Source organism: Amblyomma americanum, chromosome 5, assembly GCF_052857255.1.
Source record: "Amblyomma americanum isolate KBUSLIRL-KWMA chromosome 5, ASM5285725v1, whole genome shotgun sequence".
Lineage (NCBI taxonomy): Eukaryota > Metazoa > Arthropoda > Arachnida > Ixodida > Ixodidae > Amblyomma > Amblyomma americanum.
The window spans coordinates 158,922,269-158,947,306 of NC_135501.1; the positions used below are offsets into that span (position 1 = coordinate 158,922,269).

A 25,038-nucleotide genomic window follows, 5' to 3' on the forward strand; every position below is an offset into this window, starting at 1 on the left:
TCAATGAAACGCAGTTTGCTGCAGTGTCGTAGCGAAGTTTAGGGGGCAAGCGTAGAAGATGAGGAAGTTGGGTTCGTCGAAACAGCATGCGAACGGTTTTCGATTTAGATTTTTTCCACCTTTCAGGATGAGTGTGACTCTTATACTCTACCGAGACAATCATAACAGCTCCACACACTGTTTTTTTTTTCTTGTTGCTTAACAAATCAGCAAATATGTATTACAAAGCTGAATTATACCTTCAATGCATGACTCTCATCCGTAGTAAGGTCAAATTATGTCACATGTAAGGTCACGTATGTCATCTGAACTGCAATCTAGTAGGTGCCTGCTCACTCACTCTCATTGCAACATCTGGGGCAGGCCAGCGCCACAGTTCGAGCAAAATTAACCATTAGGGCTGCAACTACAGCGAAATTTTAAACATCAGTTGTTAAGTGCGAGGGAAAGCCTCGCTCAGCGCACAGCAGTCACTCGGGTTCTTCCCGCGCACTCTTCAAGAGAGAAACATTAGTGCATGCTAATGCACGTTGCTGTGCCAGAGCTTTTTCAACAAAGTTCATTCTGCTGGAATGTGTGTTGAAGCCAGACGCCGAGCTGTTGAGCGCATTACAAGCTCACTTCGCTGCCCTGTGCCCGGCGGCAATGCACCCAGACTTGTCCGGGACTAGCATAAAACATCGCAAAGTTGTTCGCTGAGTCACCCTCCCGGTGGAGCAGGTGATGCGACCATTAGACAGCAATCGCGGGTATAAAATGCGAGCGCGCAGGTTAGAGGGAAAGCCGAGAGCAAGACATGGTAATCGGGTCACCGCTGTTCGAGCAAACCCGTCTTGAGAACGCAGAAAAGAACGACAAATCGTTTACTGGGTGCAGGTATAATCCAGTGGTGTGGCGATCATGTGATGGATACGGTGTATGTCCATGTTTAGTAATGTCTTGCGCATCATTCCAAACACCGCACAAAAAAAAATTTGTGTCTCCGCCACATGTCTCTGCCAGGGACGCCATATTACTGCACTAAAGGCCAAGCAGCATGCCTGTGCTCAATTGCACAGCCTTGGTGAGATTGAAAGCACACAGTAAAGATGGGGGAAATTATGGCATTCAGCGCAAAGAAATCGCAGGGTGAGCGCTATATACAATGACAAAACAAAGTGGTAAAAAGTTACTAAGACCACATAGGCAAAATCAACTACGTAACTAGAAGTCTCAAAAGAAGCATCATGTTTCGGCTGCACAGGCTTTTGTAGTTCAGACGTTTCAGGCTACAGCCAAGAAGTTTGCCGAAGTTATTGAAACACGTTACCAAGGAATCATGGCATCCAAGACTAGATATGGCTTTAATGTGAGCGCCACTGACAGTATCAAGAAAGCAAAAAGCTCTGCACAAAATGTGTCTGAATTTTTATTTTCTATACAAATGCTTCTTTATGATGGCACTTTATGTACATCTATACCGAAGGGTCAATTTACAAAAGTGTGTGCGGCAACCAGGCCTGGAGGGGGTGAACAAAATAAAATGCACTAGGAAGGTGACCTACACCACGTCGCCAGACAGCTGGCTCAAGACAGGTTCCGTATAACATTTGTCGGGATAGCTTGAAGCACCTTGCGCGACAGGCGCATCTTGCCGCTCACAGGGTCACGGCCAAAGTACTTGACCGTGATCTCCTGGCCTTCTTCTAGCCCCAAGGCACTTGGATGGCTCACCTGCAGATTGAGATCAGGCTCTGTCAGTTTCCTTGCTACAACTGTCTTGTATGATCATCAAAGCTCTTTCTTTCAGCATTTTTGCATGCGTATGCATGCGAGTGCCAATATCAGACACCACCCACTTCAGTATGCATTAAGCCTGAACAAGAAGGCTATGGCAGATTGAGATAAAGAAAGTGCCATAAAACCTGCCTAGCCTGCCAGCAAACACCACCGATGCCACTCCATTAAACCCTTAAATGGGAAGTTCCCCTTTACATTGGCCACTATGCCCTGGGGAGATTTTTTGCGCAAAAAAAGAAAAGTTCATCAGATAAATTCATTAAAGTTTACTGCCTACTTGCCCAGACTTCAAGACGTGTTCATCATATGCTGAAATCACGCGATACCATATCTTAACACTTATTCTAGTGCAATAAAACACAGGTTGGTTTGGCGTCATCGAACCTCCGTCACAAGAGCATCCCTTGCTCTCCGACCGACAGAGATTTCCTATCGGTGTCAGAGTCATGATCAGTCTTGTTAAGCAGGGCTTCGACTTCCATGCTGTTAAAATTCCATGCCACTTTCAAGCACCCATTAAGGAACCTGGACTTTCCCAGCCTAAAAGATTTGATTCCTCCAACTAGCTACACCGAATAATCAGATCTGCACTTAAGTAGATACAGTTTGTGTCAGTACTGATAGGTGACAGAACGAATCGGCATGCCCTGCCTGCCCACAAATGGCAGGCTGAATCTTAAGGCACACATCCTGAGGTGGAATAACTTAGAGAGTTAATTTAAAGACACACTTGCAGGTTAATGAGTTAATCAACCAGGGATCCAACCTGGCTGTCCCCTTTCAGCAGCAGTTGCACTGATAACCTAATGCAATTAGTTAGCCTGCACTTTCTAACATGGAGTTGGCTTTCTATGGTTTCACTCACTGGGTGTAACTCTCACTACCGATAACAGCTATGGCAGGTTCTAGACATAGAAAGCATCTGCTTGATGCGTGAAAAGCCTACTTTCTACTCATGATCACAATAGCTAGCAGCTGTGTTGTCTGCACGTTCCTGGAATTCTGGACTCGTTCAGCTTTGACAAAGACCAGGACTATTGCAAAGACCGCAGTTTTGAAAAGTGCTTCGCATTGTATTATGCCATGTATGCTTCCCTCTCTATATGTTATCGTCATGCGGCAAAGTACTAGACTAGTTTGGCAAGCTCGCCACACAGGTTCATTTTTCGTATCGGCCAAAGCAAATCTGGTGCGTGGCATCAGAGATACAATCCGAACCCATGCCCACATTTGCAGACTACTAAGGGACTACTGGAATACTTGAGCAGAAGCATAGCTGACACAGCTACTGACACTACTGCAAGTGTCTCAGTTACAGGAAGTACGGTCGGATCTTGTTAATTAGAACTTCTGGTTTCCTTGATGTGTTAAATTTGCCCTCATCGCCACATGTAGATTAAATTGGCTCCTCTCATTTCAAGCTCTGCATAATTCGAACAAATTTTCACTCTCTATTGAGTTTGAAATATGGAGAGTCAGCTGTTAGCGAGATATGCAAGTTACTTCAATATCTTCTGCAAAGCGTGAACAAAGAGCTTTTCCTGTATTTCTTGACTCGGATATAACTATAGTAACCCACAACCGCAGGGGCAAACTGGTCCATTATTATCAATTACTGAATGAAATGACCTCCAATACAGCTCAACATTTACCATAAAAGGACCCATATCAGTTAATGAATACAGCTGCTCCCAATACGGTTTGACAGCCATCACAGGAGAAGCTCCAGCTTTAAAAGGTGCATAGAAGTATAGTAATCAGTTCCAGAATGGATCCCTTAGTAGTAAGTAGTATTAATCAGTTCCAGAATGGATCTCAGTATGTAAGACAAGATCAAGTGGGGATGTATGTTGTCCATGGCAAGCATGTTCTATACAAATGTACAGGCTTTGTGAATGATAACTCTCTCACATCAACTTCCTGCTTACGCGAAATCTGTAGGCGAAGGTCGTGGGATTGGACCTCACTGGCGGCATGTGGCCGTTTTTCTTCTGCTTTCTAATCAATTGTATTTAAAATAATTACCCTATTAATATGCCATTGATCAACACCACCAATTAAAACTAAAAAACAGTTCCCTATGCTCCTTGGTTTCGGTGACTGCTAGCTTCCATCATGTATGTCATAAAGAGCCCCTCTTTTCCCTTCCCTTGTCTTCTTATGCTAACAGCATTTTGAATGATGCTCAAGGATTCCCAAAGCTTTTGCTTACAAGACACTGTTGTCACCGAAGCAGCCAAGACACATACGACCAATGATAGAATGGCACAAAGAATTGTAGTGGGCTGTTCAAACACACACAAAAAAACTGACCTTTCTCTGGTCGAGCTGCGAGATGTGAAGAAGCGTCGGCGTCATTGTTGGGTACAGTGTCACCATCACACCCGACTCCCTGCAGATTGCATACAAGTGACTTTCAGCCGCACATGCTCCCACAGCTGCACACCCCCCGTTACACATGCCATCCAGAACTGCAGTTGATTACAAGCTACAGCCAAACATCGTACACGCCAGAATTTATCGAGGTTTCAGTGCTGATGCGGACAACCTCTCACCTTGTTTATTTCCCTCTTTTAGCTGTTTAAGAATGCTTTGCTTTCGGTTGCCAGTGCATCCTGAATGCTAAATGCCAGCCCTGCCACAATCGCCCTGACTACTTACCATGGCCTTATGCTCACAGCCATGTTTCTGACTTTCAGCATGCAGCCTAAGGAAAATTTGTTTCAAAGCCGACGAACTTTTCCACCGAAGTGTAAAAGCAGCCACCCTTTACTACTTATTTTATATGTAGAAGTTTCGGGACTGTTCTAACATCAGGAGTCAGTCACAAGCGGTCACAGCAGTCAATTTACAATGCATTTACTATATATCGGTTGATTCCATGCTAAGATTGTGACTTATATAGTACATAACATTCTATAATTCTTTACAGGTCTTCTATACGATATGTGCTGCAACAGGCTTTTCTAGTTTGTGCTACTACTTAGAACTGAGTATTATTGTTTATATTTTGTTTGACTTCTAACACACTGCACCATTTCTGGACCCTCATTCAGTGTAACCATGCCCCTCATGGCATGTTCCAACTTTGTGAACTTCTGAGGAAAACGAATTAAGAACAACACCGACACTCACCTGATCTCGACAATCTTGGCTGTGTACACTGCTCCAAACTCTAGGGTTGGCTCCCGCTGAGAAGTAAGAAGCAAGAGACATTCTGTTGTGCACAAGTTCAAATCTCTTCAAAGAAACGAGAACAAAATGTGTCTTTGACCCCAACTTGGCCCCACTTTGTCCACAAGCTATAGTCAGCTTAAGAAGGGCAGGGTCCTCACTCTCGGTGCCTTTCACAGGATGAAAATTAATCGAAAATTAACAAATAGTAGTTTTAAAAAGAAATCAATAAATTATTCACTGCATCCCACCTGTTCATTATGTTCAGTAAGAGCAGAGCAGCTTCAGCTTGCTTTACCACATGTACAGTCTTTGTCAAAAGTATACAGCCCAAGAGGTCTACTTCTGAGCCCTGCAGCGCGGCTCCTCTTACATACTCAGTGATCCTGATATCACAACAATGGGACAGACTTCAGTCCTCAACCCTCCCAAGCTAAGGACTGTCAAATGTGCTTAAGAGCCCCGCTACATGGCTTGAAAGCAAACCCCTTGGGCCGCATATTTCTGGCAGAGACTGTAGCTGCTGGCACAAATTAGCCATACCCTAATATTAAAGGAAAGCTGAATCATTTCTTAACAATTCAATGAGCTTCATGAGTATGAATGCAAGAAACATGCAGGTAAAGCGTGCCAACTTTTTCTTCTGCTCGCGCTTAAAATGATGATGTAATCACCCATACAAAGCCACAAAGATGTTCAGGCTTCTTCTCACACCATCATGCTCCACAGGGAAACTCTGCCCAACACCTACAGTGAGATTTAAGGTTTTCCACTGCCTTTGCCCATACCTTGTTGTGCCTTGTCAAAAGCTGCAAGCAACGCGCTAAACGCTTTACCTTTTCTTTCGAGCAAGCATTTCTGGGTAAGAAATGCATCGGCAACGTGCCGAACTGTGCAGCTGTCAAAGGCCAAGTTTGTAAACGTGGCCACCATGCCACGTGTATGACGCGTGCTGGCGTCTAAAGGGGTGCGATTGCGCAGAAGTGTCAGAACGCATGTAGGACCATCGACTGCTTCATCCAGCAGCTTATTTTCATGAATTCTCGAAGTTTGAAATACATTGAAAATATTTCATTTTCAAATACTGCAATTTGCTTTCAAGCCCGAATCAAATACTACATTATTCGCTTCGATATTCGAAATGTTCAAATATTCGCAACTTTCACCTATTTCAGCCCTTTGAGCTCACTAAATTTCAAAACCTGCGCACTTGCCCTTGCGAGCAGCCACTCAGCCCCATTCTCCCATTTTGAGAAAATTTTCCATGCACTGAGCCAATCTGTAGATTTCCTGAATTTCAACAGAACACAAGTGATTTGAAAAAAGCATGACTAAGAACACTGTTCATTCACCTGGCAGTGCCAGCCACCTCCAGCAAAATGCGGAGCGCAGAAATATGGTTTAATATGAGAAAGTCATAATTTTGTCCTTTCAAGGTTTGCGCGACACTGCAAAAAATTAAAAAAAGACACGAGTAGCACGCTCACTTCTTCCTTGAGAAACTGCTCCACCATCTCCTTCGCCTCATTCATGGCATCTTGGTTCGGTGCGAAGATCTCAAAGCACGTGTCGTCGATGGCCGACAGCTGAACGCCTGCATACAGAGAAGCATTCACCCAAACAAGCTCTCACTGCACTATGGATACAAATTTACTTTAAGAACATATCTTGTATAACGTAGAGTTGAACACAGACTTATCAAACTCGAGAAGCAGTATGAAATAGTTCGATAAATAAAAATTCAACATAAAAAATAGCAATAGATTACTGTATTTACGCGCATAATTTGCGCACTTTTTATTTAGAAATTAGGGCTCTAAGAAGGGGGTGCACAAATTACGCAGGGATTTCGTGAGCGCAACTTAAAAGACTCCACAAAGGTCATAACACGCAATATAGATATTGTGTATGTTGCTGCGTATATGTCAGCACCCACACTAGCACCCTACGCTGGCCGTCCCCCGAAAAAAAGTTCATTCTAAATGAAAGGCGGATGGCATGAAGGGATGGCATGCAGGTGCATGCACGAAACTGAATAAGATGCTAAAACAGCGTCATCGTTTGCGGCCCAGCCAATTGTTCCATAGTTCCGGATTTCGTAAGCTTGCTTTTGCAACTTCGTCCGGGAAAGCAACCGCGAATCAATAAATCAATTATCACACCACACAATTCTTTAACAGTACCGCGCGAGCGTCGACCAAACTCCTTGTCGGCGCCTTATCACGGCGTGGAGCTGAGAAGCCAGCGAGAATAGCCACATGTGCACAAGTTTGCCGACACAACGATTGTCGTCTATGGGCAAACTTGTGCGCATGTGGTTATTCTCGTTGGCTTCGCCGCTCCGCGCCGTGATAAGGTGCTGACAAACAGTTTGAAACTTGCCGCATAGTTGTGATATCCCATCGCAAGACACGACCGAACAACCGAACACAAGCCGTCAGAGCCACCAAGAAAAGCGTAGCCGGCAGTCGATTCACATGCACCAGCCAAACAAACAGCGGTGTTGGCTCTTCTATCAGCTGCCGATCCTCCCCGGAAGCGCTGCTGGCTGTTCCGAGCGGCGATGTCGCTGGTGCCGCCGCGATTGTAACAGCGGCATCTGACACCACCGTGAACGCCCAGTGCACAAAAGGTTCAAAAAGCCTTCCGAACAAACACGCGGAATCGCCGAATGCTACTGGGTAGAGCCATAGGGTAGAGCCCGCGTGCATGATGGTGGTCTAGCGCAGCACGGTGCGTAAAATATGCGAGTAAAAAATTTTTTTTTGTAAACCCGGGTGATAAGTTAAGGGTGCGCAAATTATGCGAGGGTGCAAATTACGCGAGGGCGCATATATGCGCGTAAATATGGTACCTTATTTGTAACCTTGGAGCACAATACATTGCACAAATGCCCGTGATGTGCCTTTTGCAGTGATCTGCTGCCCAGCTGCGTGTTGGCGGTAGCACCAATCGCTAGGCACAGTTAGGCCTAACCTACTTCGCATCAAAGTCGCAACAGACTGTGTTTTACGAACGTTAGCTCTTACTACTTACGTTTGTCAAGGACGCGTCTCTCTGCAATGAAGGTCAAATTGACCAAACCAAAACAGTGGCCACGTGACCAAACTATATATCACAAGCAACAGTGGGCACATAGTGCCACAATTGATATCTATACTTTCGATCTATTTTATATATATATATATATATATATATATGCATGCATGCCAGTATAGAGGCCATCGAAATGGAACCCCCCCCCCCCCCCCCCCCCAGGACCACCACTTGCATAAAATTTGGGGCCACCCGTTTGACGCAGAATGTTCGAAGTGGTGTCAAATGACTTGAGATGTTCGTGAGGATAAAATTACTACAATTGAGATGAAGCCCAAAATATATGCGGATTCGCAACGACGATCTTTCCACCCACAAACTGCGCATTTCAAAGACCTTCAGACGGCCTTTATAGCCGAACAGTTTGTCGCAGGGGGTTCTGAATGGTGTCAAACAATTCGCCGTGTTGTGATGTACACGTTTATAAAATTTATTAACTGATATAACGAGGAAATATACCAGATATAGCGAAGGTAGCCGTAAATTGCAGTAGTAGCGCAAAATCCGTGAGGTAGATGGCGCTGACTGTGTCTTGGAAAGAATGTTTCCAGAAAGGAAACATCCGCGGATGTTTGGATTTGGTCTTCTCCACGTTTGCTGAACACGCCGATGTAAACACTTGAAACTCAGGCAGCTAATGCTCTTAAATCGATCACTGAGGCAGTGTTGAAAGATAATTTTTTTGGAACTATAGATGACTTTCTACTATCTCCATGTACATTTTCCTCCCCTTGAAATCTACTCTGTTGCCCCCTGTTCACATTATATGACTTGCACAAAAAGACCACACTTCTTATTTTGTGCGTGAAAGTTTGACCTGCAAAGTTTCCGTGCAGTGTATACTATATAACATTTGATGAATGCCTGTTAGTAAGAACATAAGCATAAATGCAAAAGGCTATCACTAAAGAACAATCAAATAATTAGTGCCACCCAGGATAATGAGATTTGCTTTGTATTCTACAAAGCATGTTGTGCTAAAATGCTATAGGGCCAATGCAGACAAGAACAAAAATATATGTACACGAGTGTTCCGCTTTAAAGGAGTATAGATACCAAAATTTTGGGTGCGTGTTTTCTTGTTTGTAATGATGCGTAAGGCATTATTAATTATACATGGATTACCACCTGGCATTCTCCTAAGGCCACTAAATAATTTATAATCGCATTTATTTTTTGTGCTGTTTCGGTTTCAACAGCCAAATGAGGACTCTGACGTCAACGTGTACTTACAGGTCACGTGAGACATGAAAAAACTGCAATATAATCGCTGCTTCCTCATTCATTGTCATTGCGGCTCTTGAGGAAGGCTGGCTTCAGCACTGCAGTAAATTAAAACGATGAAGCAGAGATTATATAGACGTTTTTCCATGCCTCACGTGACACAAAAGCACTCTTTGATGCCACAGCCAGCGTTCGGCTGTTGAAACCGAAACCGAAACAGCATGACAGAAAAAATTCGATTATAAATTATTTAGCGGTTGTAGGCGAATATCACATGGTGATTCATGCGTAGTAGTGTCTTCAGCATCATTATAGAGAAGAAAACATGCCACCAGAATTAGGTGTCTATACTCCTTTAAGCAAGGTCTTATCAGTAGTGGTAACGGGGTAATGGAGTAACGGAGTAAACAGGATAGGGCCTGCTGCACCAGCAATAAATGAAACACGCTGGAAAGCATTCAATGCTGTATGATGAACAGGTAATAAAGGCTTACCTTCCAGGAAACTCTTAAGAACAGGGTCACGAACAATAAGCCTGCACTCCTCTTTTCAGATGGGAATAAAGAACTGCGCAAACAAGACGCAGATGGCGAAGAGGCAAAAATGCACACAAACGTCGACTAACAACTTAATTACACAAGAGAACACAAGACATTATTGTTAGTCTGCATTTGTGCGCATCTTTGACTCTTCGCTGTCCGTGTATTGCGCAGTTCTTTCTTCGCATCTACTGTAATGAACCAACTAGCTTAACAACAAGTTCTACTCCTCTTTTCAAACTGTCCAACTGATGATATTCTAAGAACCTAGCTGAACTTTGGAGAATAATTTTAGCAGCAGAGTCACACCTGTCTCAGCTGTCAGCTTCTTCAGGTTGTGTCCTCCGAGTCCAATCAATCGTGCTCGATGATGCGCCGGGACTTCCAGCCTCTCTGCGCAGATGAATCATGCATGTCCGTGAAGCACATATGGAAATTGCACAAGAAAAAAAGGCACAGCGCCGGATAGGGAGAATCTCATGTGCCACATGAACGGAGTGTGGCGTGCGTCCAAGAAGTGCACTGTCAACAGCGGTCAACAGTGTCAAAATGTATAACCAGCTAGCCCAAGAACCAGCTCTGTTTGACGTATATAATCAGTAAGAAGTTAACTGCAATTAAGCCATCATTGTGAAATTAACATACGTGCACAAAAACTTCGTCAATGTCAAGATGCGATAGAGCTCATCTCGGGTTCCAGCCTCAAAGCGATCCAGGCCGTTCGCAGGAAATTTCCTCATTGCATGCAGGAGCACATCGACTGGGAATGGCGTATTCACACCAGAAACTGGCTGAACTCATTTCAGTGAGTTCTGCTTAGCCTTGCTACCAAAAATGTTGTTTTTTGATTTCTCGCAACTGCATTTTTCACACAAATGAAATTTTGGAGGAACAATATCTTTGGTTTCGTATAATTATTACTATAACTTCCTTTTTTTTCCCAAAAGGTTAAGCTCACAAGTTCTGCAGTAAGAGTGATTTTAAGCCCCTGCTGATTTCAGAAAATTTTGGAAATCAATCACTTGTCTCAACAGCCAGAAATGAACTTTTCGTCGGATAAGTTTGGCAAGCTGTAATCTTCGTCCAAATTGTCCAAGAATGCTCTCGTATGTCTTGTTACGCACTAAGGAGATTTTCGATCATTTCTGTACAGACATCTATTCCACCAGAACTTTTGTTCACTAAACAAGGCTTCTCCAAACAAGACAAAACTTTTTTTTATAAATTTAATACTGCTTGCTTCAGGAGAATAATGCTTGCATTTTTTTAATTGACGCATCAACATGCACAGTACAAATATTTGGTGTAAATCAGTCCGTAAATAAAAAAGTTGTTTAAACACCCATGATTGATAACTGATAACTTGCTTAATTAGTAAATTGTTAAAAGGGGTTCAATGTTAACGGTAGCTCCAAACAAGTGGCAAGTTAAGTGCCACTACTGTTCATGGCTGTCAGTGATAACCTCCTGCTCTCCTTGCATCCTCCACCTATGGTAAGTTTCAGTTCATCTCTCGCAAGATGCAATTGTGAATGTTTTTGTGGTAACACTCTACAATCCTGCCCACAACTCACCATTGACAGTTCATTTTTGGACAAATTAGACAAGGAATAATGTCGACTCAATACGAACCGATTGCCAGGCGCTACTTTCGCATCCAACACAAGCTAACCAGAGGCCAAGATATGAGGTGCACTGATCCTTTAAACACCGGCAATTACAGCATTCAATACATGACCTGACAAACGGGACACTGTTACACTGAAAGCATATTCTGTACAGACCCGATACAGGCCAGTTGTCTTTCTTTTGTGCTCTTGGCTTGCTGATGACTTCATTCATGATCTTGAGAATTTCAGACTTCCCTTCTGAAAATTGAAAAAAAGAAAAAGGAACATTGCACATTGGGTCTCAGTTTCATGCTTGTTTATACCACTGTTTTGTTCTTTAACACTTTCAGACATGTGCAGCTTCCCCACTGACTACAGCATCAGTCAGAATTCTTTAAGGGCCTTCTAGCCTCTCATAAGAAAGAGTGCCACGCCACGACTTAGATAAACATTTATTTAGAGCTTTTTCTACTTTGCTATGTCTTCAACGGAACTTTTTCACAGTGTTATAGTTCTTGAGGCACTTTAGCACGTCTTCATACCTGTAGGTTGCGCTATGCCGCACTCCTTCTCAGTTTCACTGTCCGAAGTTGCTGTTGACGTCAACTTTTCGGTTGAAGGAGGCAGATAGCTTTCTTTAACACTGAAGTTGTCTTCACTTTCTAAAAAATCGTTTAGCAACTTCCTGTAAACCGCAACTGCACAATGAAAGCAATGCCGCAGTGTTTTTCAAAAACACTGCGGCAAAAGGCTTTCAAAAACCACGTGATCGAAATATATTTCTTTGCCCGTATGATGCTCCTGCTCCTCAGGAGAAAAAAAAGAAATAGCTAGCCTATAGACAACAACCATTCCTATCAGATGGCTCGTCTTTCAACAACAGAAATGGCTGGCAAAATTTTTTGTCAACAATGCTCGACCGCTGAGTGGAAAGGGTCCGCTATAGGGGTACCCCTTTCTTGAAAGAAATGTCCCTATTCAATTGCCCTTCATGACAGCTGCTTATTTTTTTTTTAGCATTAAAGGCTCTCATAGACGGACTCACCAGTGGCTTGCTGAATGGCTTCCATGACTACTTTCAGGGGAAGCCCAGGGATCTTGATGTCAGCCTGTGTGCCATGAAAAGGAAAAAATAAACATGCAAAAGAAACTGTAGGACATAAAACAGCATTGATATTGCCAACAGCCACAACCTCTTAACAGGTACAGTCTTGGTCAAAAGTCTTAAGGCCACAGCATTCAGCTGCAGTGAAATGAATGTTCCTAGAATGCTCTGTGTAGTAGATCACTCATAACACAAGTCAAGCAGGAAGCTTCTCTACCTCAAGAAGAAACCTTATGCTAGCATTTCAAGGTCATTCGGTCTTTAATAGTGCTGTAATGGCACCGTTATACAGCTGAAGCGAGACGCCTTTGGTCTCAAGATTTTTGACCAAGGCTGTACATTGTAGGTCAATACATACAACTCAAGCTTGTTATAGAGAACTACTTTAGTTGTTGAGAATTTATTTTTTTTTAACCTCACGCAAAAAGACGTGCATCTGACCATCAGGACTGCTATTCAGCATGTTCGGTTTATCTTGCCGCGATTGGTTGATGCTGTCAACTATCGCAAAACCATTGGATCACGCCTTAGTACAGCAAACATCTTTTGAAGAGAATGACAGTAAACACTGGCCCCACACGAACACTAGTGATGCAGAAACGCAATTTATCGACCGTGTGCTTTTGCTGATGATGGATGGGTGGGTGAGCGGACGGGTGGGTTAGCCAATGGGAGCAGGGGATGATGAGCCGTGAGCCGTACCATGGGCTGGTTTCTGTGCCTGGTGTCCCCGAAAGGCCATCACTTCACCAAGATTTCTGGTGAAATTGGGATCAGGCATTGCCGTATAGCACCACTCATCTTTGAATTAACAGCACTGGCGCAGGCCGCTAATTCAAATTATCTGTTGATATTTACGCTCAAAATTATGGGGGCCGCAGAAATTCTTTTAATTATCCGAATTAAGAATTGACTGACTTCGAATTATCAAGGTTTTACTTACTGGCTGTGCAGCCGTCTATATTAGAAAAGACGGTTTTGCCAACAAACCTGCAGAGCTGTAATTCCCTTCTTGGTGCCAGCCATCTTAAAGTCCATGTCTCCCAGGTAGTCTTCAATGCCCTGCATTGAAAAATATTCATTACAAATCAGGAAGACAGTTAAATAGTGGTTCAGTTTTATTTTCTAAGCATTTCGAAACTATACATTTCGCATGGCTGCTGTCTCCACTAAAACATGTGCAACTCCATAGCATACTAAATAAAACAAGCATAACGATGTGCAGTGGTTCCCTGCGAGTTCCCTGCATTGTGCACCATGGTGTACACATTGCCAAAGTTGTCTCTGAAATGTGTGGGCACAGATTTGTCACCAGGCAGCAGTCAGAGTGCATGCTCCCTGTATTCAGCCCGTGGCATTTTTGCAGGCTGTCACCTCCAAAATGATGCAGCGTCTGAGAGGAGTTTAAAAGCATGTGGCGGCGTATTACAAGAACTGCATGTCCACTCAATGATGATAACGGCAAGAAGAAAAGCGAGGCTTAAGGTGTATGCAGGAATTGGCGGCATGCAGGGGGAGTATACGCCCCAACCAAAGAGATTGAACGTAACGCCAGGAACAGCTAAGCGTGATCAGTGCTGGAAAAGTGTCCCATAAAAGGTTGTCACTGTGAAAAAGGAAAACGGGCCAAAGACTTTCAGCCCCCCCCCCCTCGTGAAGAAGTGGCACCGTACTACACACCCTACCCTACTCTCATTATGAGTAACCAGGGCCAGCTGACTCCTTCGACCTCATCTAGCTAACATTCTCAACAGCCAGTAAGCAGGTCAATGCGAGTGTTTTCGGTGATTGATGACATACTACACCAACAGTGGCACTGTCTGTACCATGGAAGTCCTCACACAATACCATCACAACGATATCCTAGGACAGCACCTTTATTGGGCAGTAGACAAAACCTGTGACAAAAGATACTTCAAGGCCCCCTGTAAATGTTTGGTCTACAACAGGGGTTAGCAAATTGGGTTCCGCAGGTTGCTTTTAAAAGTGGGTACCCTGAGCCCCTACACTAGCCTGCCGCACCCCTCTCTCTGGTAAACCATGAGGACGCGTGCTGACCACACAAAGTACTACAGTCAAACCCCACCACAATGAATGCTATGACAGCGAAAGTCCACCACAACGAGGTATTTTCAATTTCCCATCAGCAAACTATGGAGGGCAATGTATTTATTTACCCCCTCAACGAACAGTTTTTGGAGTGAGGTTGCGCATCAACAAAATCTTTCCGAGAAAGCGGCCGATCTTTTTTTTTGTGCATCTACATATGCCCATGTACAATGCATCTCATTAGGTTTCACGAAAAACGGCTGCTGAAGACAGTTTGCACTTTTAAAAGCACAGCTGACATTCCCTGCAGAATCAGAATTAATGTGCGCATAAAGATGCAATGTGGCGTAGGACTACTTGCGAACCGCGGTCGTTGGTGCAAGGTGGCTTTTGGCTCTTTCGCTCGCTTCGCTGATGCAGGCAAAACGGAAGTGTTTATTTTAGGCGGCAAAACGGAAGTGTTTATTTTAGTGTGAAGCTATCGTGTGAAAAGAAACCGGTGAAAACGCTAAATGTCTTATGAAAAGCAATGGCTAGTCCCAAAGCACTTTTTCCCGAAGGTTCACTGCAGAGCACGTTAGGCCTAGCAACACTGAGCAAGCGGCACGCAACAATCTGCTGTCGCCTGGTGTGACGGTGAGCGGCACTTCGTTGCAAGAAGCCTGCTGTCGGCTAGGGTGCACTCTAGTGTCGCTTTTATGCTGCAGGCGAGTATCGTGATAATGTTTTTTTTTTCCCTGTCTGCAGCACCTGGACACTGACCTAGTACAGGCACTGTGTGTGACGGTGGTTCTAGGTGGAGGCTCAGCAGAATGACACTCCGCCCATTTGTTTGTACTAGGCATTGCAAAATGTCATCAAAGGACTGGAGCAATCACATTTCTGGCAAGCTGTTTAAAGCATCGATTTTGAGGTGCATGCCACTGCTACCAAACACACCATGCAACAAGCAGTGACGCGGGTGCACGCGCGCCTAAACAAGGAACACCGTTGACGCTGCAACAACTCTAGGCAGCGTGGTTTCAGTACGGGCTCTTGCAGGATAAAAGCAGGGACGCTTTTAAAATGCGTGCGAAAAAAATGTTAGTTCTGACACCAAATTAAGCGGGTGCGTTTATTACGCAAACTTTACCATTGTCTGAAATTTCCAGAAAACCGAGAAAATCGCTTCACGGCGCCCATTTCGAAACAGCGAAAGACTGAAGCTGGCAGATTTCTGAAAATAATGCTGTTCATATTAAACTATCCAGTCCAATCTATCAATATTTGGGCCAGATTTCACAATGAAGCTTCCGCTTCAATAAAATTTTTCGCTGGTCCCGTGAATTTCCTTGAAGCGGGATTCAACTGTACCTGCAGTGGTTTGCTAAAAGTCATTTTTACTGTTGCTTGACTTGGAAACCCTAAATTATCTATCATGTCGTGCCAACAGCGTAGTGCCAAGTGTCGGCAGCAGGAGCATTACACCTGACATCATTTTGCAAACAAGCTTTCTCTCATCGGTATCAGCCCTCATTTACACTTCTGTTCCTCGTCAACAAATGGTGCCGCAGAGCGTCAGCCGCAACGCCGCGCTAGCCGAGCCAAGCCATGGCTGGACTGAAGCAGTGGCAGCGTTCGTTCCAAGACGAAAAAACAAAAAAAAAAAAAAAAAAAACAGTGTGCATCTCCGCTGGAGGTCTTTAAGAGTGGACCACATGGGAGGTTTTCTGGATGATTGGAGGCATCAGTGGCTCTGGGGTGCAGTTTTGTCGCCAGCGAGCCCATTTGCACCGAAAAGCCAGTACCTGTTACAAATGAAAAATATGTTGACGCCGCACTGCCACAGCAGCAGGGAGCAGCTAATAGCCAATGAAAACCAAGCGAGCCATCATGAGATCCTGTGCGCAGCCCAGCCAATCGAGCATGTGAATGCGGTAATGTGCTTGTCTTACGACTGTAGTTTTCTGCGTTCTCGTCTTGAGGTCAAAGATCTGAGCATGAGTCAGAGATGGGCATTTAATGAGAAACCGATTACTGAAACCAAGAAATAAAACAAATGCTTACAAAAGCGAATGAAATGGTAAAAAAGCGCTAAGGGTCCATTCACAAGCAACACCGACCGATTGCACTGCTTTGCATGTGCAAGCACTGATACGAGAAATGAGGGGGGTTCCTTGACACATATTGAAGGGTGTTGGGGTTCCTTGGGGCAAGAAAGTTTGCGAACCTCTGGTCTAGAAAGTGCGAATGTGTTGCTCCTCACCAAGATGTCGGTGAGCAGCCGATAGTCCGACAGCTCGTAAGAACACTCGGGATCTGGCACTGTCACGAGGCCAACGGCGACACCGGCAGCAGCTGCCGAGATGGGCACTCCAGCGTCCATCAGGGCCAGGCTCCCGCCACAAACGCTAGCCATGGACGACGAGCCTGAAGGACAATCAATGTGCAGTGTACTGAATGAGTAAACAAGTGAATGGCCTGATGGCCGGATGAATAGTGTAGCATGCAATGCATCGTCATTGACCCTTCCCGACAAACTTCGCAAAGGGAATCAGAAGAGACTGTTAAGCCCACAACAAAAAAGACAATTCTTTGCCAACAAGAAGTGTGACCAGTCATCAGCACTTCATTATGCCTGCTCGCAGCTTATTTGGGGTTCCAAGACTGTGACCAATCAATCAAAACTGCTAGCGCAGCATCCATAAGATAACGCATATGACTGTGCGCTAAACTTTTGTCTGCATTGAGCTTAGCTAATGTATTCATAGGAACAGCATCACATCAAATGTTTTCCACCTTCTCACAGACACCTTCACACCAAGTTTATCACTCTCTCTCTATATCCATGGCAAAAGCGGTGAGCATGAGCAACAACCCACCATTAGATTCGAGCACCTCAGAAGTGAGCCTGATGGTGAAGGGAAAATCCTTTGGCACGAGTGGCCGGAGGGCATTTTCGGCGAGTGCTCCATGACCGAGTTCCCGTCTTCCGATGGGTCCCGTTCGGCCAATCTCGTTGGTGGCATATGAAGGAAACTGTCAGGGGAAAATAAAGCCAAACATGTCACGCTGTAGATTAGGGCACTAGGGAGCACTTCTTCACTGTCCCGATTCAAAGCAATGCTGATAAATATTACAGTCATATGTGCAATATGTCAACTAGCCCCCCCCTGCTAGAAAACAGAGGCCACCAGAGACCTATACATGCACATATTTGTCGATGCACATCTCTATCTCTGTGCATATTCCAAGCTACCTGCACAACTATATGCCTATGTGTGCACACCTAGATTAAACAAAAGAACATGCATGTAAAAGACGAAGTGCTTCTATCCGACCATCAGTCCCTTCATCAATCACCAACATAGGTATTGATCTACCTACAGATTCTCCAGCGTTTTAAAAATGGCACACCCTTAAACACATTCCGCCTTTCTCTCATCATCAGGCGCATGAGCTCTTAGTCAAGCAGGGCAGCACAAACTTCAAGCAGTACCGTCTCAAGAGTGGTCATTTCGTTCCTGGGTGTTCCAATCTGTCGTGAAATCACTTACTGACCACCAATAAATTTCACACTGACATTCAGCAATAGATAAAATGCATGGGACATTTCCAGAGAACCAGATTTTTGCCTCTATCAAAACGCCACTGGTACCGAACTTGCGAACTTTGCCCTCGGCAGACTTCCACATGGGCCCCATGACGTGCATTGCTCCCACAAAGATACAGCATTCAAATGCGTTGCAAGAAGAAGCTTTGTGCACAGAAGCCATTTGACACTGGAAAGATGCACTTTGTAAGCAAGGAATGCAAAAATAGCCCAGCAATGCCTTTTTCATACCTCGTAATGAAGCATAAAGTTCTTCTCCTTGATCCCACTGGCAGAAATGAATTCGAGAATAAAGAAGAATGATCAAAAAGGAAACGAATTAGGACACTTCCCTACAGGCAAACGAGAAATTTCAACATTCACGCACCCACCGCTAAAATGTATCAATATACAACAAAGGGAGAAAAAGCAACTCACCCAGTAATCACAGAAATGGGGTCTGACCTCAAGGCAGAATGCAGGGAGTCGAAAGCGACAGCTGCAGAAAACCTGCAATCATAACCAAGGCAGTTGAGTGAGTTAAAAAGTATCACAGTAAAGTATCCCATTCTTTAAGAAGCAGTGCAATTATGGCCAATTATTGGCAGAGCCAGCAAAGGGAGCAATATCTTTTTGTTGAAATTAAACTGTGACCTTCACTGCAGACTCTGTATAAACTGACAATGGTGCATGGGAAACATGGCGCATTGTGATTTATGCCGTTCTTCATCATCATCATCAGCCTTACTACACCCACTGCTGGGCAAAGGCCTCTCCCATGTCTCTCCAATTAACCCTATCCTCTGCCAGGCTGCATCCACCCTTTGCCTGCAAACTTCTTAATCTCATCCGCCCACCTAACCTTCTGCCGCCACCTGCTCCACTTACTTTCTCTTGGAATCCCCTCCGTTACCCTTAAGGACCAGCGGTTATCTTGCCTTCGCATTACATGCCCTGCCCAAGCCCATTTCTTTCTCTTGATTTCGACAAGGATGTCATTAACCCGTGTTTGTTCCCTCACCTACTCTGCCTGCTTCCGATCTCTTAAACGTTACACACCTTCCATTTTTCTTTCCGTGGCTCGCTGCGTTGCCCTTAACTTAAGCTGAACTCTTTTCGTTAGCCTCCACGTTTCTGCCCCGTAGGTGAGTACCGGTAGGATTATGCTGTTGTAACACTTTCCTCTTGAGGGAAATTGGTAAACTGCCACTCATGATCTGCGAGAATTTGCCATATACGCTCCACCCCATTCTTATCCTTCTAGTTATCTCCCTCTCATGATCCGGATCAGCTGTCACTACCTGCCCTAAGTAGACGTATTCCGCCACAATTTCTAGGCTCTCGCTGCCAATTGTGAACTGTTGTTCCCTTGCTAGGCTGTTGAACATTACCTTGGTTTTCTGCATGTTAATTTTTAGACCCATCGATCTGCTCTGCCTGTCTAACTCGTTGATCATGATTTGCAGTTCACCTCCTGAGTGACTCAGCAAGGCAATGTCATCAGCAAATCTCAGATTATTTAGGTATTCTCCATTTATTCTTATTCCCAACTGTTCCCAATTCAGGTCACATGGGGCAGGGGCATGCAGGGCTCCTAAAAATAATGTTATGCTTTTACCAGTACAAGAGCTTTTTGTATGCGACAGCATTAAGGGTCCCATTGTGCAGAATACCAGACAGCAGCGGTAGTTTGAGCAAAAAATCCCGACAGAACCATCCTAAGTAGGCCACCTAGATCATGTGACCTTGTGGCATCATCACAACCTGCCCACCTGCCATCGCAGGGCAGTGGCAACAAAGCCAGCCTCCAAAGTTCTGTGAACTTAAGAGGTTCATACTTGTGCTAATGCACCTTCACATGGACGAAAAACAGAAGGCTCCCTCAAGTTGAAGTTCAAATTGACTGAATGTTAAGACAAGACTGAACACGAGAAGTTATGGTATTCTAGGAAGCCCCATGAGTGAAGCATTTAATGCAAAGCAAGACAGAATCAACATGATAGTGAAGTACAAAAAAAAAAAGCAAGTCCCAGGGAGCAATCACCTGCGTCTGCCCACGCTGGAACAGGGCCGACCCATGAAGCGGCTGGAACAGGTCGATCTCGCACGAAATGTTCCGGAGGGCAGTCAGGCTTCGGCCATCAAACCTGCACCACAGAGACAAGTTTTGCAAACTCTGAAGCACACACGAGAACTCAGTTTTGGCACACTACATATCAAGCGCACAGCTCTTGCCCAATAATGCCACTTATGTCAAGCTGCCAACAGCTACCACGATATGCCACAAGCATGTAGCACAGATACGCCTCCCACCGCTTCGAACTATGAAAACAAATAAAAAGACACCTCGCTTAAGTTGTGAATTTAGGTCTTGCCCTCAACGGCCACCATGTGGACCTGGGACTTTTTTTGGAGTAGCTATCCTAAGGCAGAGCATGGTGATATTTAGTTTCAAAACGCTTCATAGGGGCCGTGTACTGAAATCTGGTGGTCTGATTGGAGCATTTAGCCACACACTGACACCTGATCGCATAACACACTTACTAGCTGTATAGTGTAAGTCTAATGAATGTGTATATAGCCCTGTATACACAGCCCTGATGTATGTATATATAGCCCTGTCTCATGTGCCCGATAAACACTTTTGACGATTATTTTTCCTAATTATGCGCACCTCGAATTAACCATCAGGTGAAATAAACCAGAAGTCTGAATCAACCAAATCGTACTCAACAAAAGTCCACAGCTTTTGATAACATCTCGAGATGAATATTCACTGTTATCATGTACTAGCAGTTCTGGGCACACCACATTCACAGAAGTACATTTGCAGCGCTCAAGGGTGTTCGAGGTTTAATACAGAGCTCTGTGCTTCTCCATTGGATCAGCTGATGAAATGGCCACTGGAACCACCCTTACCACAGCAGCCAACATACACTTGGGTCAACAGGCAAATCAGTTTAAAGGCCTCTGAAAAGGTCACTGCGGCAAAGGTACCAAGGAGACATAAGCACCTCTGTTCCTCTGTGAGAACTCGCTGCCTGAAGACTTCCTTGACAACCGAAGTGAATGCTTCGTTTAGGAGGTAGGCCTCAGTCCCCGGGAAGCTCTCTGGTGGGGAAAATAAACGTGAAGAGCAAAAATTCTGCATCAGCTTGCCACAAAGACACCTTCATCAGAAAGCAGTGCAGCCCCAGTTAGTTTGAGAAGGGTGAAGATGAGTTTAGACTGCAACACTGGCCCCCACAAGAAAAATAAGATCCCACAATGCTGTCATGCCTCAATGCAGTAAAACAATGAGGGAAGTAACAGACTGTGCCAAAGAACTGGAAATTTCATTAAGTGACAAACAAAAAAAAAGGTCAGAGATTACGATTTGTTTGTCAAGCAAGAAAAATCTGGGGTCAAATGTAACCAAATTTCAGGGTCAGATTCCACAGTCAAATCTGCATTGTTCAGAGAAACTGCACCATTCAGGAAGCCCAAAAAGTGACTTCCAACATCTTTCTGAATGAGCCGACTTCGAAAAAAAAAGAAGAAAAGAGCATGCGACTGAGACTGGCATTTCCCATCGAATGAAATTGGGCACATATATGTAGAATCACACTTGCCACATTTGTGGTAGGCACACCAATCATGTTGAACCACTTCACTCGTTGATACCAACAGGAGCAACACACTGATGGCTTCATAGATGCTACGAAACACTTGCACACAAGTACCACACACACTGCGAATTCTGCAGCAACATGCTGCATCAGTGCACATAAGGCTAATAATCATTGGTCATCCAGTTTGTTTTTATTGTACTGATATGATCGCACTCACCTTGGAGTTTCTCCACCACATCCTCCTTCACCGCACTCAAGGCCTCGTCTCTGGAAACCTAACCCGGCAGGCAACAAGAGTCAAACATGTTAGGGCAATGCAATTCCTTTAATTCACCATGTAGTAGGGTGGTCAATTAGGCTGGTTGGTACAGGCTTATCTTGGGTGGAACGGCACAAATGAACGAAAGGCAGAAAAGGTCTCTTGTTCCTTTCCTGTCTTTTGTCCGTTTGCGCTTTCCTGCCTGAAAAACATTTTGACAGATTTGCCTGTCTGGTTGGGTTTGAAGACTTATAATAAACTGTACATCTCCAACCAAAAATTTTAACTTTAACCCAACATTTCGAAGCCGATTCGGCTCCTTCATTAGGGGTGACTGAGGGCAGTAGCTAGCATCTTTTAAGTATTGAGGGGAGGAGGGGGTCAAAGGAACGACAGCTCTGATGCGAAAGGCGTGGGGGAGAGGGGCAGGGGGGGGGGGGGGTTAGGCTGTTAGTCACTCTGGCGCACTGCAGAGAGGTGGTGAATGGCGACTTTTTTTCCGTTCAGTTGAAGAGCGAAGTCCCTGGGCATATACTGGGGGCAGGTTTCCTTTTGTGCGGTTGATGTCCGCTTTCCTGCCCAAAGTGGTTTACCATGGCTGCAGAAGCTCAAAGTCTATCAGTGACAAAGCCCTCATCTTGTGAGCCATGAGCTGCCGCTACATGTCATTCCCATACACTTGGAGAAGAAGTACAAATTCAAGTAACGAAAGAATTGGAGTGGCTGGGCCAAGTCAAGCACTATTACAAGATGATTGGCACAGTGCCGCAGAAGATGTAAGTCTGGAATTGATATTTGGCTTTTCAAGCTGAAATGCACACTCAGGAAAACTTGACCACTCAAAGCAGCCGCAGCTTTGCGTCATTGCTTGCCTCAGCTCCCTTTCTTTGCGATAAACGTAACAGCAGCAAAAGTATGTATAGTCGAGCCCGCTTATAATGAAAACGACCGTCAAACATCATTTGTTGTGCTACTACAACGGTGACTGTCATTTGGTTTCTGCCCTTTCACCTGTCTGGGTCATGTGTGCACTCGTCTTTGTTTGAGTCTTCTTTTGCCTCGTCAACAAAATTTCAGTTGATTGTACGGCATGTCATGTTTTCTTCTCTTTTATTGTGCTGCGTCTCTTGGCTGGTTTTAAGATGAGCCACGTGTTCGTTATAGTATCTGGATGTTTGCCATAAGTGCAATGGTAATAATATAGGTGACAACTGCAAAGCAGACTTCTGTGCCTCGTTGTCTACGTGGTAACTGCCAGTAGCCATCCAAATGGCCAAGTTTTGATGCCAGTTGGTGTGCTTCTGCGTATTGCAGTCAGCAGGGCTATCGGCGCCATGCGTTTAGGCCTAGCGTGTGACGCGATGGGTGGCCACTTTTAATTATGGGGCACGCATAACCCAGATGCGAAATTCGTGCCCGGAGGTGTGGCCATTTCTGCATCTTCGGTGCGTAGGCTTTGTAAGGACACCGTCTTTTCTGAGCGCTAACCACTAATAGCCCTTTGCAGATGGATGCTGCGTGTGGATGCAGCGGTGGCAGCTGGATTTCACGTGCAGGAAACATTCCACAATGTCTCAGTTTGTCTTAGCTTAAGTCAGTTTTTGAGGCACAGAGGCAGTTGGTCAGCTTAGCACGAACACTGTGCAAGAGAAAGGGCCGTAATCGGACACTCGTGTGCAGAGCTGAAGTCCGCGAGGTGTAACCACCTATCTGTTTGGCCGGACAGGTAAGCACACGGATCTGACCAAGTAGGTGGCCAAGCTCTTTCATCCTGTAATGTTTAATTTGCCTGCTGAGAAATCGGTGATCAGTGCATGCAGCGAAGGCAGCAGGTGACGAATGCGCCCCAGCGCAGAATGAGTTCGCCTCTCTTCCCATAGTTCTGTTCAGGCGCGATGAGATCCCCCCTTTTCTTTTAAAGGGGCCCCGAAACGCATTTTCAGTGCATTGTTTTGCCCGTTGGTTGCATAGAAGGAGTTATAGTAATGCTATTAGCATAGATCGTACCATGTATACTCCTGTTTTTAATATTTTAATTAGCTCGCAAAAACAAATTCATGGCGCTGACGGTGTCACCATACAGTGGCGGTTTTTAGCATCGGATATGACGTCACGGAGGGCGAGCTTTATGATTGGACAAAGAGTAAATATACTGCAAATTGTGTTAATAACTAGAGATACGTTTTGTCAAGTTTTTGTGTTCTATATTACATTAACAAAGCCAACTTGTTTGCCCTAGATAAAAGCACTGTAAAGCAAGTAAAACAAAAATACACCACTGGAGGCTCTGGCTACTTATTGCATCGACGGACTTTGTGCCTCTCTTGTAAACATCCTACGACCTAGCACTAACATTTATGGCTACTCTCTATGTATCTGAGAGCGGCTTTGCGAAGTTGATCCGATCGAGTCATTGCACTCTTTAAGCGTTCGTTTCGGTCCCGAGGAATGATGCGTTCAGTTCACACTTAGCAGACAGTGCGCATCATCAGCTTGTAGAAGATCACTGGGCGGCGGCGCCAGATGGCGCCACGTTCCCGTCAACAGCGCGCGCTCCTTGCTCGCCGTGACCAACCAGCGCGCTAGGGGCGATGGTTGGTGGTAAGCAGTAGCGGTACGCGCTATGCTAAATGTGTCTGATATCTTGCGCAGGCTGTCACACCGTCGCAGTATCTCGCGCTCGAGATGGGATCCATAAGTAAGGGAATGTCACTGATCAGTGTTCCGTTCTGCGCCGTCGTGGTGACGATGAAGCATCGCTGGGTCAGCTGGGCGTTCACATGGTTGTTGTAACCATGCAAACGGCGCCGCCAGCCTTGGCATGAACGAGTTACAGAGAACAGGCAACCATGGAGTGTAAACTTCCACCACGTGCTAAGATAGGCTGTTTTGATTGGTCGCATAGTGTGTCGTCATTGGGAGAGTGAAATGGGAATGGGAAGCTGCGCGAAAATAGAGTTGAGGGCAGCATTTTGTTTGCTTGTATTTTGAAATTTCTTCATTGAATAACTCCCGTTCCTA

The 25,038-nt window shown here is 44.9% G+C and overlaps 1 protein-coding gene across 1 annotated transcript in view; it reads right to left on the bottom strand.

Annotated features, from left to right (window-relative positions):
- Positions 1-1,395: 1,395 nt before the first annotated feature.
- PNPase (polyribonucleotide nucleotidyltransferase 1) overlaps positions 1,396-25,038 on the bottom strand; it is a 35,954-nt gene continuing 12,311 nt past the window's right edge. Inside the window, exons 9-25 of the mRNA XM_077665553.1 lie at positions 21,976-22,033; positions 21,162-21,258; positions 20,192-20,294; positions 19,205-19,206; positions 18,808-18,815; positions 18,586-18,646; positions 18,400-18,436; positions 17,438-17,594; positions 16,822-16,985; positions 13,518-13,589; positions 12,468-12,531; positions 11,597-11,680; positions 10,122-10,205; positions 6,441-6,547; positions 4,915-4,970; positions 4,093-4,171; positions 1,396-1,713 (exon numbers count right to left, since the gene is read on the bottom strand). Of these exons, the coding sequence (XP_077521679.1) occupies positions 1,567-1,713; positions 4,093-4,171; positions 4,915-4,970; positions 6,441-6,547; positions 10,122-10,205; positions 11,597-11,680; positions 12,468-12,531; positions 13,518-13,589; positions 16,822-16,985; positions 17,438-17,594; positions 18,400-18,436; positions 18,586-18,646; positions 18,808-18,815; positions 19,205-19,206; positions 20,192-20,294; positions 21,162-21,258; positions 21,976-22,033 (1,380 nt within the window). The 3' untranslated portion in view covers positions 1,396-1,566. The remainder of the gene's footprint in view (positions 1,714-4,092; positions 4,172-4,914; positions 4,971-6,440; positions 6,548-10,121; positions 10,206-11,596; positions 11,681-12,467; positions 12,532-13,517; positions 13,590-16,821; positions 16,986-17,437; positions 17,595-18,399; positions 18,437-18,585; positions 18,647-18,807; positions 18,816-19,204; positions 19,207-20,191; positions 20,295-21,161; positions 21,259-21,975; positions 22,034-25,038) is intronic.